Source organism: Mobula hypostoma, chromosome 6, assembly GCF_963921235.1.
Source record: "Mobula hypostoma chromosome 6, sMobHyp1.1, whole genome shotgun sequence".
NCBI lineage: Eukaryota > Metazoa > Chordata > Chondrichthyes > Myliobatiformes > Myliobatidae > Mobula > Mobula hypostoma.
Genome location: NC_086102.1, coordinates 27,495,395 through 27,515,095, shown reverse-complemented (window position 1 = coordinate 27,515,095; position 19,701 = coordinate 27,495,395). Strand labels below are relative to the sequence as shown.

Below are 19,701 nucleotides of genomic sequence, written 5' to 3'. Positions count from 1 at the left end.
TGCTTTTTTTTCCATTTCCAGTTCTGCATCTGCCTCTGCCTGTGAAGGGTTGCCTCTTGCCTAGTGAATGTGCTGTATGTTAACCTTGCATAGCTCCCTTTAATGAGACTTGCAGATGCGGCCCGTGTCAAAGTCAAAGTAAATTTTTTAACAAAGTATGTTTATGACACCTTATGCTACCCTGAGAAATGAATCTCAAGGTTGTTATGGTAATATTTACATAGTTTGATATTAACTTTATCTTGACTTTGATATGGACCCACAACTGCAAGTCACATTGTTGGGAGCTAGGCAAGGCTAACCTTTCCCCCTTTCTAAAGCTTGCTCTAGGAGTGGGCCATCTCACATATGGTGCCATTAGTTAGCTTTTGGTTTCTGCATAGTTCACTTCAAAAAAAAGTTTTAGCCTTGTGAGTTAATGAGTATGCAAGTCCAGTAGAGCAGCCAGGATCTTGATAAAAAGATGTAATCAAAGTCCTTCAGGAATAAGAAATAAATGGGAATAATAAGAGGAAGGCACATTTTAAAATAATAGGAAAAGAAAGTAAAATAAAATAGCAAGGAAAATTGAATTTATGGAGGAAAACAATTACAATGGATTCCAGTTAATTCGACCATTGTTTAATCGGGGCAGCAGCGTATTTGCAACAACTCTTAAAGAACAAAAACTAATCAGGATAATAGCTGGGATTCCCTTCATTTATTTGGGTCACTATGCCACGTAATTGGGACAGGAAACTTGCCCAACAGTTTCTAAATAGCGTCAGTCACATGCTCTTATGTGGCTGTTAGACATTACACTGTGCTTAGAATGACCAGTTTCTAAATGGCATCAGTTATGTGTGTTTGTGTCACTGTTAGTTGCTGAGAAATAAGCAGTAGGACAATTCAGAACAGGTTTGTTTACTGCGCTTTCAAGTACTTAGGCTTGGAGGTGCCAGAAATGGACGGGAGTGAAAATAAAACTCTTTTACTCCTTCAACAAGTTAAGAACTACGAAGAATTTAAAGGTATCAACAATCATCTTGAATGTTACAATGAAAATGAAGCTTTAGAGGATGCAGTCATTAGAAGCATTGTAAGAAGGCAGTCCATTATCTGCATCTGTGGTTATTTTGTTCATTTAATAATATAGGCATCTGTTAGTCTCATGAGACCATGGATTTGCGCCTTGGAAGGTTTACAGGGCGCAGGCCTGGGCAAGGTTGTATGGAAGACCGGCAGTTGCCCATGCTGCAAGTCTCCCCTCTCCACGCCACCGATGTTGTCCAAGGGAAGGGCATGAGGGCCGATACAGCTTGGCGCTGGTGTCGTCACAGAGTAATGTGTGGTTTAGTGCCTTGTTCAAGGACACAACACGCTGCCTCAACTGGGGCTACTAGCGACCTTCAGATCGCTAGACCGACATCCTAACCACTTGGCCACGCGCCAACTTTGTTCATTTACTGTCGATCAAAAGAGCATGGCAGTGAACACTGATTGAATTCCTTTGTTCATAACTTTAAGGAACTAATACACAGCTTTATAGTACTGTAATATTATTGGCAGTGTTCTAATTTGTTCTCTGTTTCATTTAATTTGTTACTCAGTTAAATGTATTTTGTCTTTGTTTTTTTATACTTTTTTTTAACTATTTCCTGGCTAATTGGGCCAAATTTTACTTGTCCAGATGTGTCGCAATTAACCAGAATCCACTTTATATTCTTTTAATATAACTAATTTACAATATGCAGGAATTCAGCTCTAGCTAAAACATTTCCACTTACAATGGAGCAATTATATTGTGAAAGTATATTTTAATGTTAAATCTCCCTCTGACTTTCTGTTTCAAATTTAACCTACAGATGCAGATGCAGCAAGTTGTAAAATAATAAGAGCAAGTTGCAATATGTGTGTAGGAAATGGTGGATCAGCATAAGTTGGCCAATGAATTGAGGTGACTCATAACTCTTGGGGTGCCTCTCTTACACCCAAGTTTTCTGATCATTTAACAGCATTCTGTATTGCAAACCTACTTTTGCAGGCATTGCGAGCATGCACCTTCCACTTATTGGACTGCGATTGCATGAGAACTCCGATACACAGATATAATTTGTACTCCTGTTGTTGGCAGTGACCTAGCATGGGGTGACTTGTAGAAAATAAGGCATCAAGTGATTTCCATAAAACATTTGACAGGCACCTATGGGCAACTTGTGGTGTCAGTTCTTGCAGGGATGTAGTCATCTTTGTGAACACAAGTGATTCTACAGATGCTAGCAAACACAAAATGCTCGTGGAACTCAGCAGGTTGGGCAGCATCTGGAGCAGGGGTTCCCAACCCAGGGTCTACAGATCCTTGATTAATGGTATTGGCTTATGGCAACAAAAAGGTTGCGAACCCCTGGTCTAGAGAATAAGCTGCCCTGATGAATCGTCGATACTTTATGCCTCACCATAGATGCAGCTTGACCTGCTTGCTGAGTTCCTCCATCATTTTGTGTGTGTGTACCTCACCTTTGTGTGTGTGCCATTCTACAGTAAACATGTAGAATGGTGAAATACAGTGCACAGCTTTCTACGAAACCCATTAGGTTCAGGGATGCAAAAAGAAAGTTTACCTATTCCAATCCTCTTGGTATTTGAACTTTACTTTTGCATTGAAAATTATTATTAAAAAGTGAAAAAAAAAGAATAGAATAACTTGTACACGTTCCGGTATGTTAAATGCTCGAGTCCCATTTTGGTTTTGACCAACTCGTAGGAAGGGTGGAAGGTAATGTTCTCGGACGGTTATAAAGCTAGGTGGGGGAGTTGTACCTGGGGTGGCATTTGGATACTATTAAATACATTTACTAACATAATTGAATTAAGAGAATAGACTTAAAAGTTGTAAAGCACATGGCAGTTAAAGTTCTGGATGAATGGAAAAGTAGTTGGAGTTAACGATTGCAATTGCCATAACTTGCCCCATCACAGTTGAGTATCAGTTAATCAAATTAATGTAATTGTGAGCTGTATAGTTAGGTAGGAGTAGGAAGTCATGACTGAGGCACAAGGGAATCATTAAAGCTGTTGTGTTTCAGTTGGCAGCAAACACTTTAATTATCTAAAGTGTGCAGAAAATTTCAACTTTGAAAGTAGGTAATTGGAGATTGCCATATAGGGTCTCTGCTCAAAATGTTGATTGTTTACTCTTTTCCATAGATGCTGCCTGGTCTGCTGAATTCCTCCAGCATTTTGTGTGTGTTGCTTTGGACTAACAGCATCTGCAGATTTTTTTCATGTTTGTGTCAAAATAGGAATTGCAAGTTCAGGGCATTTGTTAAAATTGCTGAAATGCTGATTGAAGCAACACACATCAAAGTTGCTGGTGAACGCAGCAGGCCAGGTAGCATCTCTAGGAAGAGGTACAGTCGACGTTTCGGGCCGAGACCCTTCGTCAGGACTAACTGAAGGAAGAGTGAGTAAGAGATTTGAAAGTGGGAGGGGGAGGCGGAGATCCGAAATGATAGGAGAAGACAGGAGGGGGAGGGATGGAGCCAAGAGCTGGACAGGTGATTGGCAAAAGGGGTATGAGAGGATCGTGGGACAGGAGGCCCAGGGAGAAGGAAAAGGGGGAGGGGATTGAGATTGGTGTCGCAAATCGAAGAAACTTTCCACATAGGAGCTTTAAGATTCTATAAGATTGTGTTAAGGTGCAAATTACTTCTATCTGCCTTCTGATCAGTGTATCAGTAGCCATTTATTGAATGTAATTTGGCTGGTTTTTGAGCAGTTGCTAGGTCAAAAGTTGGAGCTTAAAGACAATAAATGCCAGGCAGACACAGGAAGTTAATTTGATGAATAGGCCATTTAGGATTATATCCCTCATCAAAATTTTGCTGGTAGACTTAATGTTCCTTTGGTAATTGAGGGGATTGATTTAACACAAGCCAGTGCTGGTGGTGCTTAGTTTTTGAAATACTAGATCTGTGATTTTTTTTTATTAAATATGGAAGGCTGTGACTTCCTGACTTGCCAACAGAGTTGGAATGTCAAATTGCTGAGTCCATTCTGCTGCTGGACATGGAGTATTCCTTGCGCCAATTAATAAAACAAGTATCCCGTGTCTTAACCAAGCCCAAGCACAGTAGTTTTGCCTGTCATGTTGTGTTTCTCCCTCCACCCCTCCCCTCCACCTTTTAAATCTACTCCTTGTCATTTTTTTCTCCAGTCCTGCTGAAGTATCTCCGCCCGTAATGTCAACTGTACTCTTTTCCATAGATGCTGCCTGGCCTGCTGAGTTCCTCCGGCATTTTGTGTGTGTTACAGTACGATTGAACTCGCCTACCATGCTTTTCATTTTAGAAGGGCTCCCTCAAACTGTAGTCTGATCTTTGTTCCTGCAGCATCTGAACTGTAAACACTTAACCAACTACTAAGCTATCTGGCACCGACGTTTATCCAAAGGTCAGGATCAGAATCAGGTTTAATATCATCGGCATATGTCATGAAATTTGATAACTTAACGGCAGCAGTGCAATGCAATACATGATAAACATAGGGAAAAAAATGAATTTTCCAGATTCTAAGTATCTTAAATTTTTAAAAGGGCAAAAACAGAAAAAAAAAAGTGGGGTAGTGTTCATGGGTTCAATGTCCATTTAGAAATCAGTTGGCAGAGAGGAAGAATCTCTTCCTGACTGTGTGCCTTCAGGCTTCTGTATCTTCTCCCCTTTCTCTTATGGTCCACTCTCCTCTCCTAGCAGATTCCTTCCTCTCCAGCCCTTTACCTTTCCTATCTACCTGGCTCAATCTATCACCTTCCTGCTATCCTCCTTCGTCTCCCCTCACCTTTTCATTCTGGTGTCTTCCCCTTTCCTTTCCAGTCCTGAAGAAAGGTCTCGGCCCGAAGCCGTTCACTGCTTATTCGTTTCCATAGAGTCTCCCTGACCTGTTGAGTTCCTTCAGCATTTTGTGTGTGTTACTGTAAAAAGGCACTAGTTTTAAGTTACTGAACTTGAAATAATGTACAGTTTCTTCTCATCATAGGGTGCACTTTAGGAATGGCTGTCAAAAAATTGCATTGACATCCCAAGGAGTAAAACTGACATTGATGTACCTCGTCTAAAGTTTTAATAAAAGAAAGCTCTAATTTATAATCTATAGAGAGATTAAGAAGCTAGTAATAAAGTTTAGAGACTTATACAGTTTTGAGTTTCCCTGGATATGTTCAATAATACCTTGACTTGTAACCATTTGTTCTGTCAAAATAACTCTTATTTGCTGTCTGAATGTCCTAGTGAATCTGGTATAATAATTAAGATTCAAGATTTATTTACTATCAAAGAATATATAAATTATGCAACCTTGAGATTTGCTTGCTCACAAGTAGCCACAAAGCAAGAAACCCACTTAAAACTTAGAAAAAGAATTTAAAAAAATAAAAAAAGACCAACTCTCGATGCGCAAGAGAAAGAAAAAAATGCAAACCATGCAAACAATTGAAGCAAACGACAGAATTCCAAACAAAAGTCAAGTTCTTAGATCCAAATCCCAGAGCAGCCCTGAGCAGGCCCAAAGCCTCGTTGTCAGTTCATTGTATTAGCAGGCACAGAACACAGCAGCCGGGGCAGTCTTGATAGCCTCAGCACCATAGAGATGGCCATAGCAGGAATTATGTTCAGTAAGGGAACTGACTAGAACTTGTTTAACCTACTTGTAATGAGAGTTGGGGATTTTGCCCAACTTCCTGACTTTGTCAAGTGTAGATGGTGAGAATCTTTTCAAAGAATCATTTAGCAAAAATGCAAACATATTTTCCTTGGTAATGACATTGCAAGTGTCTCCACTACCTGCTTTCCTTCTCAATCTACCAGGATGTTTCTGAGACAGTCTTGCATCGAGCATGTCATTTCCTACGCCCACTAATGTTGTTTGATGTGAATCAGCCGGAGAAGATTGCTGTTATTTGTACTGCGTCTATCTTCATTCCTGTCCACTTGTAAAGCTTATAAAGATAGCGATTGTACCCATCTGCATTTTACTAGTAAGCATATTCTGACAAGACGAGCCATGTTATGCAACTGCAAGCTGCAGCAAGCAGGATGTCATTTGCTTGCCTTGCTTTCTCACTTATTCACCACTTACAATTCCCCCGACCCACCCAGTTACAGAAAGATAAATATTTGACCTTCAGTGTAAACTGCAGGTACTTTGTGTGATTAAATTTACTTTTATTCAACAGGTATGATTGAATTAACTTTTATTCAACAAGTGTGATTAAATTAACTTTTATTCAACAAATGTGTCAGGAGAAATAACTCAGTTTATTAGTGCCTAACATTATTTCTGCTAATTACAGGTTTAATTACCCTTTCTTTCAAAATCGCATTTTATGAAAATCTTGTTAATAAAATACCTTCCAAAACCAAAATATGCTGGAAATCTAAAATAAAAACAGAATATAATGGAAGTATTTACCACGTAGATCAGCATCTGTGGAGTGAGAAACCAGAATAAAACTTTGGATCAATAAAATTTTTATTAAAGGTGGTTAAACAAATTGTTGAGGTTTTTTACTTATTTCTTCTGAGATTCATGAGAATTTTTTTTTCAGTGCTTGGAGAAATAAAGCCCCCAACAAATATACGGATTCGGGCTTTTAATATGAAGTATGTTCTTAAGTGGGATGATGCACAGAACAGTAATTACAGTGTGAATTATACTGTAAATTATAGAAGGTAAGCCAATTTAACTGTTGAGTCTTTTATAGTTAATCATTGTTTTTGACGAACAGGGCACCCCCTATTTTTTAATTTTAATAGTTGGTTGTTTTTAATTCAGTTCTAACTTGGATGTCATTCGAAAGAACTCAAAACGTTATTTTAAATTTAGTAATACACACAAGATGCTGGAGGAACTCAGCAGCATCTATGGAAAAGAGTAAACAGTCGACGTTTCAGGCTGAGACCCTTCATCAGGACTAGGAAAAAAGAGAAATCAGAGTAAGAAAGTCAGGGAGGGGAGGAAGAAGTACGAGGTAGCAGGTGATGGGTGAAACCAGGAGAGGGGGAGAGGTGAAGTAAAGAGCTGGGAAATCGATTGGTGAAAGAGATAAAGGGCTGGAGAAGGGGGAAACTGATAGCAGAGGACAGAAGGCCATGGAAGGCAATTTTAGAAAGAATTGCTTAAGTCAGATGTGTCAGTATTACAATGAAGTAAAGGAAATTACAGCGGCATGAGAGAGGAGTTGGCTAGAATTGATTGGAAAACAATACTAGCAGGAATAACAGCAGAGCAGGCAATGGCTGGAATCTCTGGAAACAATTTGGAAAACGCAGGATATATACTTGCCAAAGAGGAAGAAGTATTCTAAAGGCAAGATGACAAAACCATGGCTGACAAGAAGTCAAAGCCAACATATAAGCCAGAGAGGGCATATAATAGAGGAAAAGTTAGTGGCAAGTTAGAGGATTGCAAAGCTTTTAAAAGCCAACAGAAGGCAACTAAGAAGTAATTAAGAAGGAAAAGATGGAATACGAAAGTAAGCTAGCCAATTATATTAAAAGAGGATACTGAAAGTTTCTTCAGATGCATGAAGTGAAAAACAGAGGCGAGAGTGGATCTCGGACCACTGGAAAACGATGCTGGAGAGGTAGTAATGGGGGGGGGGGCAATGAAATGGTGGACAAACTGAATAAGTATTTTGTATCAGTCTTCACTGTGGAGGACACTAGCAGTATGGTGGAAGTTCCAGGAGTCAGGGGACATGAAATGTGTGAAGTTACCTTTACTGGGGAGAAGGTTCTTTGGAAACTGAAAGGTCAGAAGCTAGATGAGTCACCTAGACCAGATGGTGTGCATGCCAGAGTTCTGAAAGGTGGCTGAACAGATTGTGGAGCCACCAGTAATGATCTTTCAAGAATCACTAAATTCTGGAAAACTGGAAAATTCCAAATGTCACTCCGTTCTTCAAGAAGTGAGAGAGGCCGAAGAAGGGTGTCTTTTTAGAACAGAGATGAAGAGGAATTTCTTTAGCCAGAGAGGGTGAATCTGTGAAGTTTTTGCCACAGGTGGCTGTGGAAGCCAAGTCTTTATTTATATTTAATGCAGAGGTAGATAGATTCCTGATTGGTCAGAATATGAAGGGGTATGGGGGTGGGGGGGGAAGGCAGGAGACTGGAGATGAAATCAAAAGTGGATGGCCTAATTCTGCTCCTATATCTTATGGACTTATGGAAGAAAGGGAATGGGGAGGAGCACCAGAGGGAGCTGATGGGCTGAGAAGAGAAGCTGAGGGAGGGAAACGGGAATGGGGAATGAAGTAATTACTGGAAGAAGTCAGTGTTCATGACATTAGGTTGGAGGCTAACCACATGGAATACTAGGTGTTGCTCCTCCAGTCTATGTGTGGCTTTATTGCGGCAGTATTAAAAGCCGTGGACTGACATGTCAGAATGGGAAGTAGAATTGAAATTGGTGGCCACCAAGAGAACCCCACTTTTTCTGGCGCATGACTACTTTGACTTCTGCCATTGGCACATTTTCTCTCCTTTTTCAATGTACTTCATTATGTTTTTAGTAGTTGAATTGCCAGAATGCTATTTTGCACTGAATGGAATAGCACTGCAATCTCGTCCTGAGTAATGACAATAAATCTCCAGCTAAACCTTTGCAGAAAGAGATCTTATAATACTTTATAGAAGAGATAAAATTGAGAGGGATGAGAAGAAGGAAGTGCAGAAAGGAGACACAAAAGGACATGAAGGAGAAGTCTTTCCAAGATGACCATTGGGCAAAGGAAGAGTGTTTCATAAGTCGCGAATGTAGTTGTTGTCAGTAGCAAACTGGATGACGTATGAAATGAAGAGCAGGATGAGGACGTCACTGGGATACTGTGAAGCAAGTCAAAGCAGAGATTAGAAAACAATTGAAAAAATGTTCCAATAAAGTTGTTAATTTATCAGAAAGAAGTTGGCGATAGTGGAGTTCAGTGAAGGAAATTTTCATTTGTATTGAGTGGAAATAAATGAGAGGAGATTAGAGCAGTCAGCTTGAGGTTTAAGTTTCGATGGCTGGGAGAGAGAGAGTGATACAGTTGAATGTTTGTATCCCAAGATAAGAGATTTTCATTCAAAACTTTAAAGGGTCTGTTTATTATATGGCACTGCAATCTGTCCTTAACTCCCATACAGTCAGATTATCAGTGATTCAAAGTTCAAAGTATTTACAGGCAGCCACAAAACAAAGAAACCCAATGGAACCCATTTTAAAAAAGACCGTCAATCACGTGTGCAGAGAGAAGAAGAATAAAAAGTTGTGTAAACAATAAAGTAAGCAAATGGCATTCAGAACTGCAAGTTGCAAAGTGAGTCCACAAACACAAAGCCAGGCATCACAGCCTCAGTTCAGCAAAGAACCAAGTAAACGCCTCAGTGCAGTGAGCAGAACCAGCCCGTCTCTTCCCTCCGGCCACGACACCCTGACCTTTTCAATCTGGCCCAATGCTGAAGATGTCCAAACCTCAGGTCATTCCTTGCTCCCGGATCAGGGCCCTGCTGCTTTGAGGAGCTCTCGAGCCAGTATTCTGCTGCTTCAATTCAGCTCGTACATGACCTTTCGGCATGGTGCTTAAATTGATCATACCTTGGGTTCTTCCTCATTTTTTGGCCTGGGCCCAGATCCTGCCTTGACTCTGCTTCATCTCTGCTTGTGAGGAATTGAGGATTTAAAAAAAATCATTTTGAACCTACGTAACCTGTGGCTAAAAGAATAATTGGGACTGAACAGGAATTTCTGAACTGAAGTAAATTCTGTCTTCAGTAGTTAGAAAAAAACCTGGCTTATACTGGTTCCCTTTTAATTTGCAGAGACACATTGGGAATTTGATAAATAATACATTCTACCTTTGTTTGAGTAGGGGAGGAGGACACACCGATAAGGACAAGAATGAGCATCTGTGTGAAATTAAGTCAGGGCCTTGCAAAGGGAATAACTGATAAGGACTGGACAGTACATCCATCTGTAATTAGACCTTGATTTAGTGGACTCTCTTATCTAAGTAATTAAGTTTTGCGCCAACAGACTTGGTGGGCGTACCAGTTCTAGTAACATCTTGCAACAGTAATGTTTGGGACTTACTATGTATAAATATATGGCTGTAACCTGACTGAGTTGGTCCACTTGTCAGAGGGTGGCAGTACTTGCGTGCCTTCCCTTCGACAACTGGGTCTCAAGCTCCTGCAGGAGAGTGCGCAGTAAACTGAGGTGACGATAAGAAGCTGGTCTCCCGAGTTTTATTCAGGTTCGACTTTAACACTCGCCTCACCTCAGTTCTGCCGCATCGAATTGCCTCCAAGTCTGCTCCAGCAATGACCAAATATTAGCTCATTCCCCACTTCAGGGCCTGGGCCCCACCACCTCCATTTGGCGTGCCATGCCACAACCATACTGCCCCTTCAGTTCACACTGCAAAAATGCCAGGTCATTCAGGTGGTTCAAAAGCTGAACTCCGAAAAGGAAGTTGCTGGCTATCATTGACCAGAAAAATGTTATTAGTGAAGTATTTAGTCGCTTCCTTTCATTTGTTTGCCACTGATAAGTAGTTACTGAGCTTCCCCAGTGCCAATCAATTGAATGATTAGATAATTATTCAAAGAGTAGTTTAGAAAAGCCCAGGAAAGTACACTTTAAAAAAAACAATCATTACCAAATTACACAAACTCGCAACTGAAATTGACGACTAAATCGAAGTTCAAAGTAAATTTATTATTGAAGTACATACATGTCACCACATAGTAGCCTGAGATTCATTTTCTTGCCGGCATTCATAGTAGATACAAAGAAACACAATAGAATCAATAAAGAAACAACCAATGTGCAAATGGCAACAAATTGTGCAAAAACAAAAGAAAAACAAAACAATTATAAATAAGTATGTAATAATAATACTGGTAACTTGAATTGTGGAGTCCTTGACAGTGAGTCCATAGGTTATAGAATCAGTTGGCGTGAGTGAAGTTATCCACTCTGATTCAGGAGTAATAACAGTTCCTAAATCTGGTGGTGTGCGACCTTTACCTCTCTCCCAATGGCAGCAACGAGAAGAGAGCATCGCCTGAATGGTGAGGCTCCTTGATGATGGATGCTGCTTTCCTGCGACAGCACGCTTTATAGATGTGCTCAATGGTGCGGATGGCTTTACCTGTGATGGACTGGGCTGCATTCACTACTTTTCCGTTCAAAGGCACTGTTGTCTCCATACCAGGCAGTGTTGCTGCTGTTCAGTGTACTCTCACCGCTGTGAATCTATAGAAGTTTGTCAAAGTTTTAAATGACATTCCAAATCTTTGCAAATTTCTAGGAGAGCAGAGGCGCTGCTGTGACGTAATGGCACTTGCACACTAGGTCCAGGGCAGATCCTCTGAAATGATAACATTGAGGTATTTAAAGTGATTGAGCCTCTCCACCTCTGATCTTCTGATGAGGACCGGGTCATGGATCTCCGGTTTCTTCCTCCCGAAGTCATTTGGTTTTGCTGACGTTGATGAGAGGTGGTTGTGGCACCATTCAGCCAGATTTTCAATCTCCTTCCTATTTGCTGATTCGTCACTCGGACATTGAGTTAGTTCCTGACCTGCAGTAGAATCTGTTAACAAGTAAACATTGAGGGCAAACTCCCTTGTCTGACATTGAGAATCACCAGACCGTCACAGTGTCTGGCCATCAGACAAATGGAAGCAGATGCGAGTGTGAGTCGCTGCAGTGATATAATAGAACATTTGTTGGCGTTGAGCACCTCTGCTGGTTTTGCACTGCTAAACCTTTCCTTTTGTGTACTGATTGATTGTGTCCCAAGAAGTCATTTGCTGCCATTTCCCTTCCCCACTGATATCTATGCAAGAGAACATGGTTAAAACGTCTTTCTCTTAGAAGCAACAACAATATGGGAGCGGATGACTGTTATTTTAATTTGCATCCCTTTTTAACTCATTTGTATTTCTGCTCCCTAAATCAGTTATAGTCCTCAAGCTTGCAGGTGAAGCTGCTGGACCCAGTAGGGTAGGGAAGTATTGATAATTCATTGAAGTGAGTTTTCAGTGCTGTCCTCTGGACGTTCAACAAAAAATAGAAACAAACAAAAATCAGTTCATTCATATTGAAGTTAAAGCCTTTTACCAAATCATCAATGAGCTCTGATTGTCACGCCCTGGTATATTTCTATGTAACATGCTTTGTTAACATTTTGTAAAAGATTTTGCTAATGTTAAGTAAATATTTCAGTTCATTTAAAATCTGACACGACCTTGCAAACCTCAGCTGACACACAGTAGGGTGGGGGTAGGGAACAAAAACGCACATCAGATGTTGGGAGGGGAAGCATCATTATCTCAATAAAATCTTCCTTTAATTTGTAGTATTTCAATGTTTGACACAGTTCATACTAAGTTTTGCGAGTCACCAATAATCGGTAATGGTATGGAGTTTGCAATGTTTCCTTTGTGAAACACCTATTCTTGACTGATTTAGAACATTGAACTCTGCTACACAGTACAGTCCCTGAAGTCCCCTACGTTGTGCCAACCTCTTAGCCTTCTCCAGGATCATTCAACCTTTCCCTCCTATTTAGCCCTCTATTTTTCTTTCAACTTTGTCTTACTTTAGCTTTTCTATTGAAAATCCACTTGCACTTGCTAACTATTCATGTACTGGTCCAGAGCTGAATGTTTTTCTAATCTCAGTCACCACATTCACAATTCCATCTGTTGTGATTGGCTCATGTTGGTCATGCTCCTGACTGTACTTGAATGCAGGTTCAACATGGCAATGCCATTAAATCATCTTGGAATTTTAGTAATGTTGACATGGTTGCGTTGCATGTTTTTGACTGAAACAGCACCTGTTCTACAGTAAAGCCAGTCTTGGTCTACTGAATGCAGTTGATTATCCTTTACATAGTTTTTACTTGTTTCCTCTTAGTAGCGTCAGTGACTGGAGGAAGGTGAAAGGATGTGAAAATATCATCCGTAGAGAGTGTGATTTCACTTCATCAGATATTATATTTTCTGGAGAATACTTCCTACGGCTGCAAGCCCGTCATGGGAATCAGACGACGGCCTGGCTGTGCACAGGTTCATTTATTCCTGACAAGAACAGTGAGTAACCTTGATAAGTTAAATGTGCTGTCACCTCTTGGATTCTGAATTTAAATTTTGCAATGATACAATGTATTGGCTTTTTTAACATGAATTTTCTGCTCACCGGAGCTGCGGTTTTTACAATAACTCACTTCATTTAAAACATTTTAACTTGCTGTGTGTATTTGGAACATTATATCTTGCTCTATACTTTCTCATTCTCAACATTATTTATTATTTCCCCTTTTATCCCACTATCAATTCTATGACTTATCCAAGTTTGTTTGTTCAGTTAAGAATAATATAGGCCTATTTATATGTTCAATCTCTTTTCATGTTAGAACCCGAAAGTATTAAGCTGAGAGGAGGAATCTGTCCTTGCAATATGTGAGAATTAGCTTTATGGTGAAGGATAATCTTGAACTGCAGCATTCCACTGGCTGTCTAGAAGAATATCCAAGAACAATATTCCAAATAAGCTCTGCTTTATAGTAAGACGTATTCCCAAATATATCTTATCTGATTAACTAGGTAATTAGATTCAATTAGATATCTGTAATTGGATTCAAATTTTATTTTATTTAATATTTTCTGAAATGAACCTACTTTATATATACTTTACCATACTTTGTAGTAAAATGGTAGGGGGAAGGGAACTGGAATGATAATGCTGAGGATTAAGTAGTTGGTTTACAAACTAGGGCAGTGTGTAGTGAAACTCCTAGCAAAGAGAAGGTGATAATAGGGCAAAATTGCAGTCAACAGGATGAGTTGTAATGAAAAACAGGTACAAAATCGAAAAGTGTGAATAAAGGATTATATTTGAATGTGTGCAGATTACAGAATAAAGTACTGTGGATGAACTTGTAGCACAGTTACAGCATGTATGATGTTGCGGGCATTCGCTGAATCTTAGGAGCTTAATGTCCAAAGATACATTGTATCTAAAGGACAGGCAGGTAGGCGGAGGGGGTGGCATGGCTCTGTTGGTAAAAAATAAAATCAAATCATTAGAAAGAGGTGACATAGGGTCAAAAGGTGTTGAATTATTGTTGATAGAGCTAAGGAACTGAAGTATAAAAAGGCCCTGATGGGAGTTATATACAGAACCCCCCCAAACAGTAGTAAGGAAGTGACCTACAAATTGCAACAGGAGGTAGAAGATGCATGACAAAAGGACAGTTTTACAATAGTCATGGGGAATTTCAATATGCAGGTAGAATTTGGCACTAGATCACAAGAGGGGGATTTTCTAGAATGTCTACCAGATGACTTTTTAAGAACAGTTTGTGATTGAACCCACTAAGGGATCAGCTATTTTGGATTGGGTGTTATGCAATGAGCTGATTTCATTAGAGACCTTAAGGTAGACATTCCAGAAAAGGTACAGCACATTACAGGCCCTTCGGCCCACAATGTTGTGTCGACCCTCAAACCCTGCCTCCCATATAACCCCCCACCTTAAAGGAAGGAAGCAATTGATCATAATATGATTGAATTCACCCTTGAAATTTGAGAAGTTAAAGTCAGATGTATCAATATTACAGTGGAGTAAAGGAAGTTACAGAGACATGAGCGAGAAGTTGGCTAGAATTGACTGGAAAAGAACACTGACAGGGATGACAGCAGAGCAGCAATGGCTGGAATTTCTGGAAGCAATTCGGAGGGCACAAGATGTATGCATCCCAAAGAAGAAGAGGTATTCTGAAGGCAAGGGCTAACAAGGGCAGTCAAAGCCATCATAAAAAGCTGAAGAGAGGGCATATAATAGAGGAAGAATTAGTGGGAAGTTTAAGGATTAGGAAGCTTTTTAAAAAGCAACTAAAAAGTCATTAAGAAGGAAAAGCTGGAATACAAAAGTATGCTAGCCGATAATATTAAAGAGGATACCAAAGGATTCTTCAGATACATAAAGTATAAAGGAGAGGCAAGAGTGGATATTGGACAGCTGGAAAACAATACTGGAGGGGTAGTAATGGGAGACAAGGAAATGGATGAACTGAATAAGTAATTTGCACCAGTCTTCACTGTGGAAGACCCTAGCAGTATGGTGGAAGTTCCAGGTGTCAGGGGACATGAAGTGTGTGAAGTTACTATTAATAAGGAGATAATTACTGGGAAGCTGAAAGGTCTGAAGATAGATAAGTCAACAGGACCAGGTGGTGTACACCCCAGAGTTCTGAAAGAGATGGCTGAAGAGGTTGTGGAGGCACCAGTAATGATCTTTCAAGAATCACTAGATTCTGGAATGGTTCTGGAAGACTGGAAAATTGCAAATGTCACTCCATTCTTCAAGAAGGGCGAGAGACAGAAAAGGGTGTCTTTTTAGAACAAAGATGAGTAATTTCTTTAGCCAAAGAGGGTTAATCTATGGAGTTCTTTGCCACTGGTGGCTGTGGAGGCCAATTCTTTATTTATATTTAGAGCAGAGGTTGATAGATTCTTGATTGGTCTGGGCATGAAGGGATGCGGGGAGACGGCAGGAGATTGGAACTGAGAGCAAAAATGGATCAGCCATGATGAAATAGTGGAGCAAACTCGATGGGCCAAATGGCCTAATTCTGCTTCTATAGCTTGTGGAAGGAAGGGAATGGGGAGGAGTACCAAAGGGAGCTGTTGGGCAGATAAGGTACTCTTCAAGAATGGAGAGAGGCAGAAGAAAGGAAATTATAGGCCAGTTAGTATTCCCTGAGTGGTTGGGAAGATGTTGGAGTCGATTGTAAAGGATGTGGTTTTTGGGCTACTTGGAGGCACGTGATAAAATAGGCTGCCGTCAACATGGCTTCCTCGAGGGAAAATCTTGCCTGACAAATCTGTTGGAATTCTTCGAAGAAATAACAAGCAGGATAGACAAAGGAGAATCGGTTCATGTTGTGTACTTGGATTTTCAGAAGGCCTTTGACAAGGAGCCACACATGAGACTGCGTAACAAGCTACGAGCCCATGGCATCACAGGAAAGATACTGGTATGCATAAGGCAATGATTGATTGTCAGAAGACGAAGAGTGAGAATGAAAAGAACCTTTTCTGGTTGGTTAGTGGTGACTAGTGGTGTTCCACAGGGGTCTGTGTTGGGACCACTTTTTACATTATATGTCGATGATTTGGATGATGGAATTGATGGCTTTGTTGCAAAGTTTGCAGACGCACGAAGATAGTTGGAGGGGCAGGTAATTTTGAGGAAGTAGAGAGGTTGCAGAAGGACTTGATTAGGAGAATGGGCAAAGAAATGGAGATGGAATACAGTGTCATGTAGGGTGTGGTCATGCACTTTGGTAGGAGAAATAAAAGAGTAGACTATTTTCTAAATGGAGAGAAAATTCAAAAATCTAAGATGCAAATTGACTTGGAAGTCCTTGTGGAGAATTCCCAAAAGGTTAATTTGTAGGTTGAGTCGGTGGTGAGGAAAGCAAATATGATGTTAGCATTCATTTCAAGAGGACTAGAATATAAAAGTAAGGATGTAATGTTGTGTCGTTACAAAGCATGGTGAGGTCTCAGTTGGAGTATTGAGAGCAATTTTGGCCCCCTTATCTTAGAAAGGATGTGCAGACACTGGAGAGAGTTAAAAGGTTCACAAAAATGATTCCCAAATTGAACGGCTTGTCAAATGAAGAGCGTTTAATGGCTCTGGGCCTGTATTCACTGGAATTCTAAAGAGTAAGGAGTGATCTAATTGAAATCTATCAAATGTTGAAAGTCCTCAATAGAGTGGATATGTAAAGGATATTTACTATGGTGTGAGATTCTAGGACCACAGGGGACAGCCTCAGAATAGAGAGGCATCCTCTTAGAATGTGGATGAGGTAGAATTTCTTTAGCCAGAGAGTGCTGAATCTGTGGAATTTGTTGCCACAGGCAACTGTAGAGGCCAAGTCTTTATATTTAAGACAAAGGTTGATAGATTCTTGATTGGTCAGGGCATGAAGAGTTACGGGGAGAAGGTAGGAGGTTGGCACTGAGAGGAAAAATGGATCAGCCATGATTAAGTGGCAGAGCAGACTCGATACACCAAGTGGACTAATTCTGCTCCTATAGCTTATGGTCTTGTGTATTCCCAAATAGCTAGTAATGAGAAATAAATACTAAAAGGATGCAAGATTGTGAACCTGTTAGTGTGAAGTCTGTTGCAATAATAAAAATGCATCAAATGTTTGGGTGATCTTAAAAAAAAACACCCAGACAAGCAGAATTTCACTCTCTGTGTGTGATGTAGGAAGAAAACTGGCCCCATTTTTTTTTTGCCCTAGATGCTCTGCTGTTAAATATTGTGTTTTCACCAAAGTTGCTTTATCTGATAAGATTGTTAAACGTGAAACCATATGACCTCATTGAAAACTTGTGGGAGTATTTTAACGTAAACAGAAAGTGTTGAAAATGTGTGCCAAGTCAGAGAGTAACTGTGGGAGCAGTAAGTATTTCAGTTTAATACTCTGTTATAAAAGCAATTCTGATTGTTGATATAATTTAAAAACTACTATCTGAAATGATTCATCTGCCAAGATCGGGCATCAAATAGTAGGCTTATCTGATTAATTAGATAATTAGATTCAAATTTTTGTTAGTTAATATTTTCTGAAACAAACCTACTTTATTTTTATATATCCTGTTTCATATTCTGCATTTGGTCATTGAATTATAATTCATTTTAAATTACAGATGAAATTGGTCCTCCTTCAATACATGTGGAATCACACAAGGAATCACTTACTATTGAAATTTCCGAGATGCTGATGTCAAATAACGCATCTATACAAACATTCTATAAAGATATACAGTACAGGATAACCTACTGGAAAGAAAATTCTTATGAAAATACAAATGTAAGTAATTTGAAACAAAATTGCTCTCCAAAGAATAACCGTCTGTCTCTGCAATATAATGTAAAACAATGCTTCCTGTGTGTTATATAAATGTCTTTTTAAATATATGGTAAAACCAAAACTGCAGTTGTACAGCAGCCATCATTCCCACGATGTAGGGAGGCTTCTATTTCTACTTGGGAGAGTTTAGTTTTGTGTGGCATTGGAGGGGAACCAACATAACAGGTCAGTGTATGGAGGGGTTAGGTGAAGGTTAATGTTAGGTCAAGAAAGTTTAAAAGGAAGGGCAGGTGACTCCAGCACAACATTTCCAGGATTTGGATATAGTGGGGAGGTAGAGGAGCAGATATGTAAGTAAGCAGATTTTGGAAAGATGTGATGGGTTTGTTGCCGTGGGTGACTTCAGTTTCCAAATATTGCAAATTGGTTTATTGTCACAAGTACCAAGGTACAGTGAAAGATTTTACTTTTGTCTGCTATCCGTACTGGTCACTTCATTACATCAGTACAACGACGTGTCGCAAAGGGGAAACAATAACAGAATGCCGTATATTTTGGTGCAATGGTCACGTAGTGGTTAGCACAACACTCTTTCATCTCGGGGGCAAATCTGACGCCATCGTGAGGAGTTTTTACGCCCTCCTGCTGGATGGTGGGTTTTCACTGGGTGCTCCAGTTTTCTCCCACAGTCTAAAGACATACTGATTGGCAGGCTAATTGGTCATTGTAAATTGTCCCGTAGTAAGGCTAGTTGAATCAGGGATGTGGTTCGAAGGGCCTACTCCACGCTGCATCTCTAAATAAAATAAATAAACAGTGTTACAGTTACAGAGAAAGTGCAGGCAGACAGTAAGGTGCAAGGCGATAGGTCGTGTGGTCAAGAGTCCATCTTATTGTACTAGGGGATTATTCAATAATCTCATAACGGCAAGATAGAAGCTGTCCTTGAGCCTGGTGGTACCTGCTTCCAGGTATTTGCATCCCCTGGTTGAAGCTAGAGAGAATGTAGAGAATGTACCTGGTGTTAGGGGCCCTGATCCTGATGGCTGCTTTACCAAGGCAGCAAGAAGTGTAGACAGGGTCCATGGAGGTATGGCTGATCTCTGTTTTTAAAAAAAACACTTCACAGCCAGTGATAATAGTGATAATAAACCTGATTCTGATATTCTTTGTCTGTATGGTATTAACATAGTTTCTGTTGATTAACCTTAGGTGCTTGTTGCTGTTTATTAAATGAATAATGATAAATAATGTAAAAGTTCTGTTGCTGCTGCTGTTATAAGGTATGGAAGTTAAGTGGATGAGACTTGGTTTTATTGAATCTTGATGAAAATGTTAGCATGCTCTGTTAAATTCCTATCATTTCTTGTCTTGGTGTCAGGTTTTCATATTCAATGACTGTATTAATCTACCTTTTTTAGTTGCTCAAAGTATTGCTAGCTGCCGAGTTGAAACAGTGTAAATTAGTGTATCAGAAAAATGTTGTTGATAACTGACAACAACCAAAAACCATTATCCATTCATGCTGCCCTCCAGCTCTTTGACCATGCATCAGATTCCTTCTTCTCCAGCCCTCTGTCTTCAGAATATTCCACTAGGTATATTGAAGACCAATGAAAATCACATTAGTAGATGAATTTAGCTTTGCTCGTCTTTTGAATCACAATCAGAGTCAGGTTTCTTATCACTGCTTTATATGACATGAAATTTGTTGTTTTGTGGGTGGCCGTACAGTGCAAACACACAAAATTACTATAAATGACAAAATAAATAATGCA

General features: G+C 39.9%; 1 protein-coding gene across 4 annotated transcripts in view; it reads left to right on the top strand.

Moving 5' to 3' along the window:
- The window catches only part of LOC134347886 (interleukin-10 receptor subunit beta-like), a 34,847-nt gene that overhangs the window by 1,767 nt on the left and 13,379 nt on the right, over positions 1-19,701 (top strand). The window contains exons 2-4 of one of the 4 annotated variants that reach the window (XM_063050461.1): positions 6,581-6,704; positions 12,946-13,118; positions 17,760-17,923. In XM_063050461.1, the coding sequence (XP_062906531.1) occupies positions 6,581-6,704; positions 12,946-13,118; positions 17,760-17,923 (461 nt within the window). Of the gene's footprint in view, positions 1-6,580; positions 6,705-12,942; positions 13,119-17,759; positions 17,924-19,701 lie in introns of all 4 variants that reach the window. The other 3 variants (XM_063050460.1, XM_063050463.1, XM_063050462.1) reach the window with 3 other exon arrangements.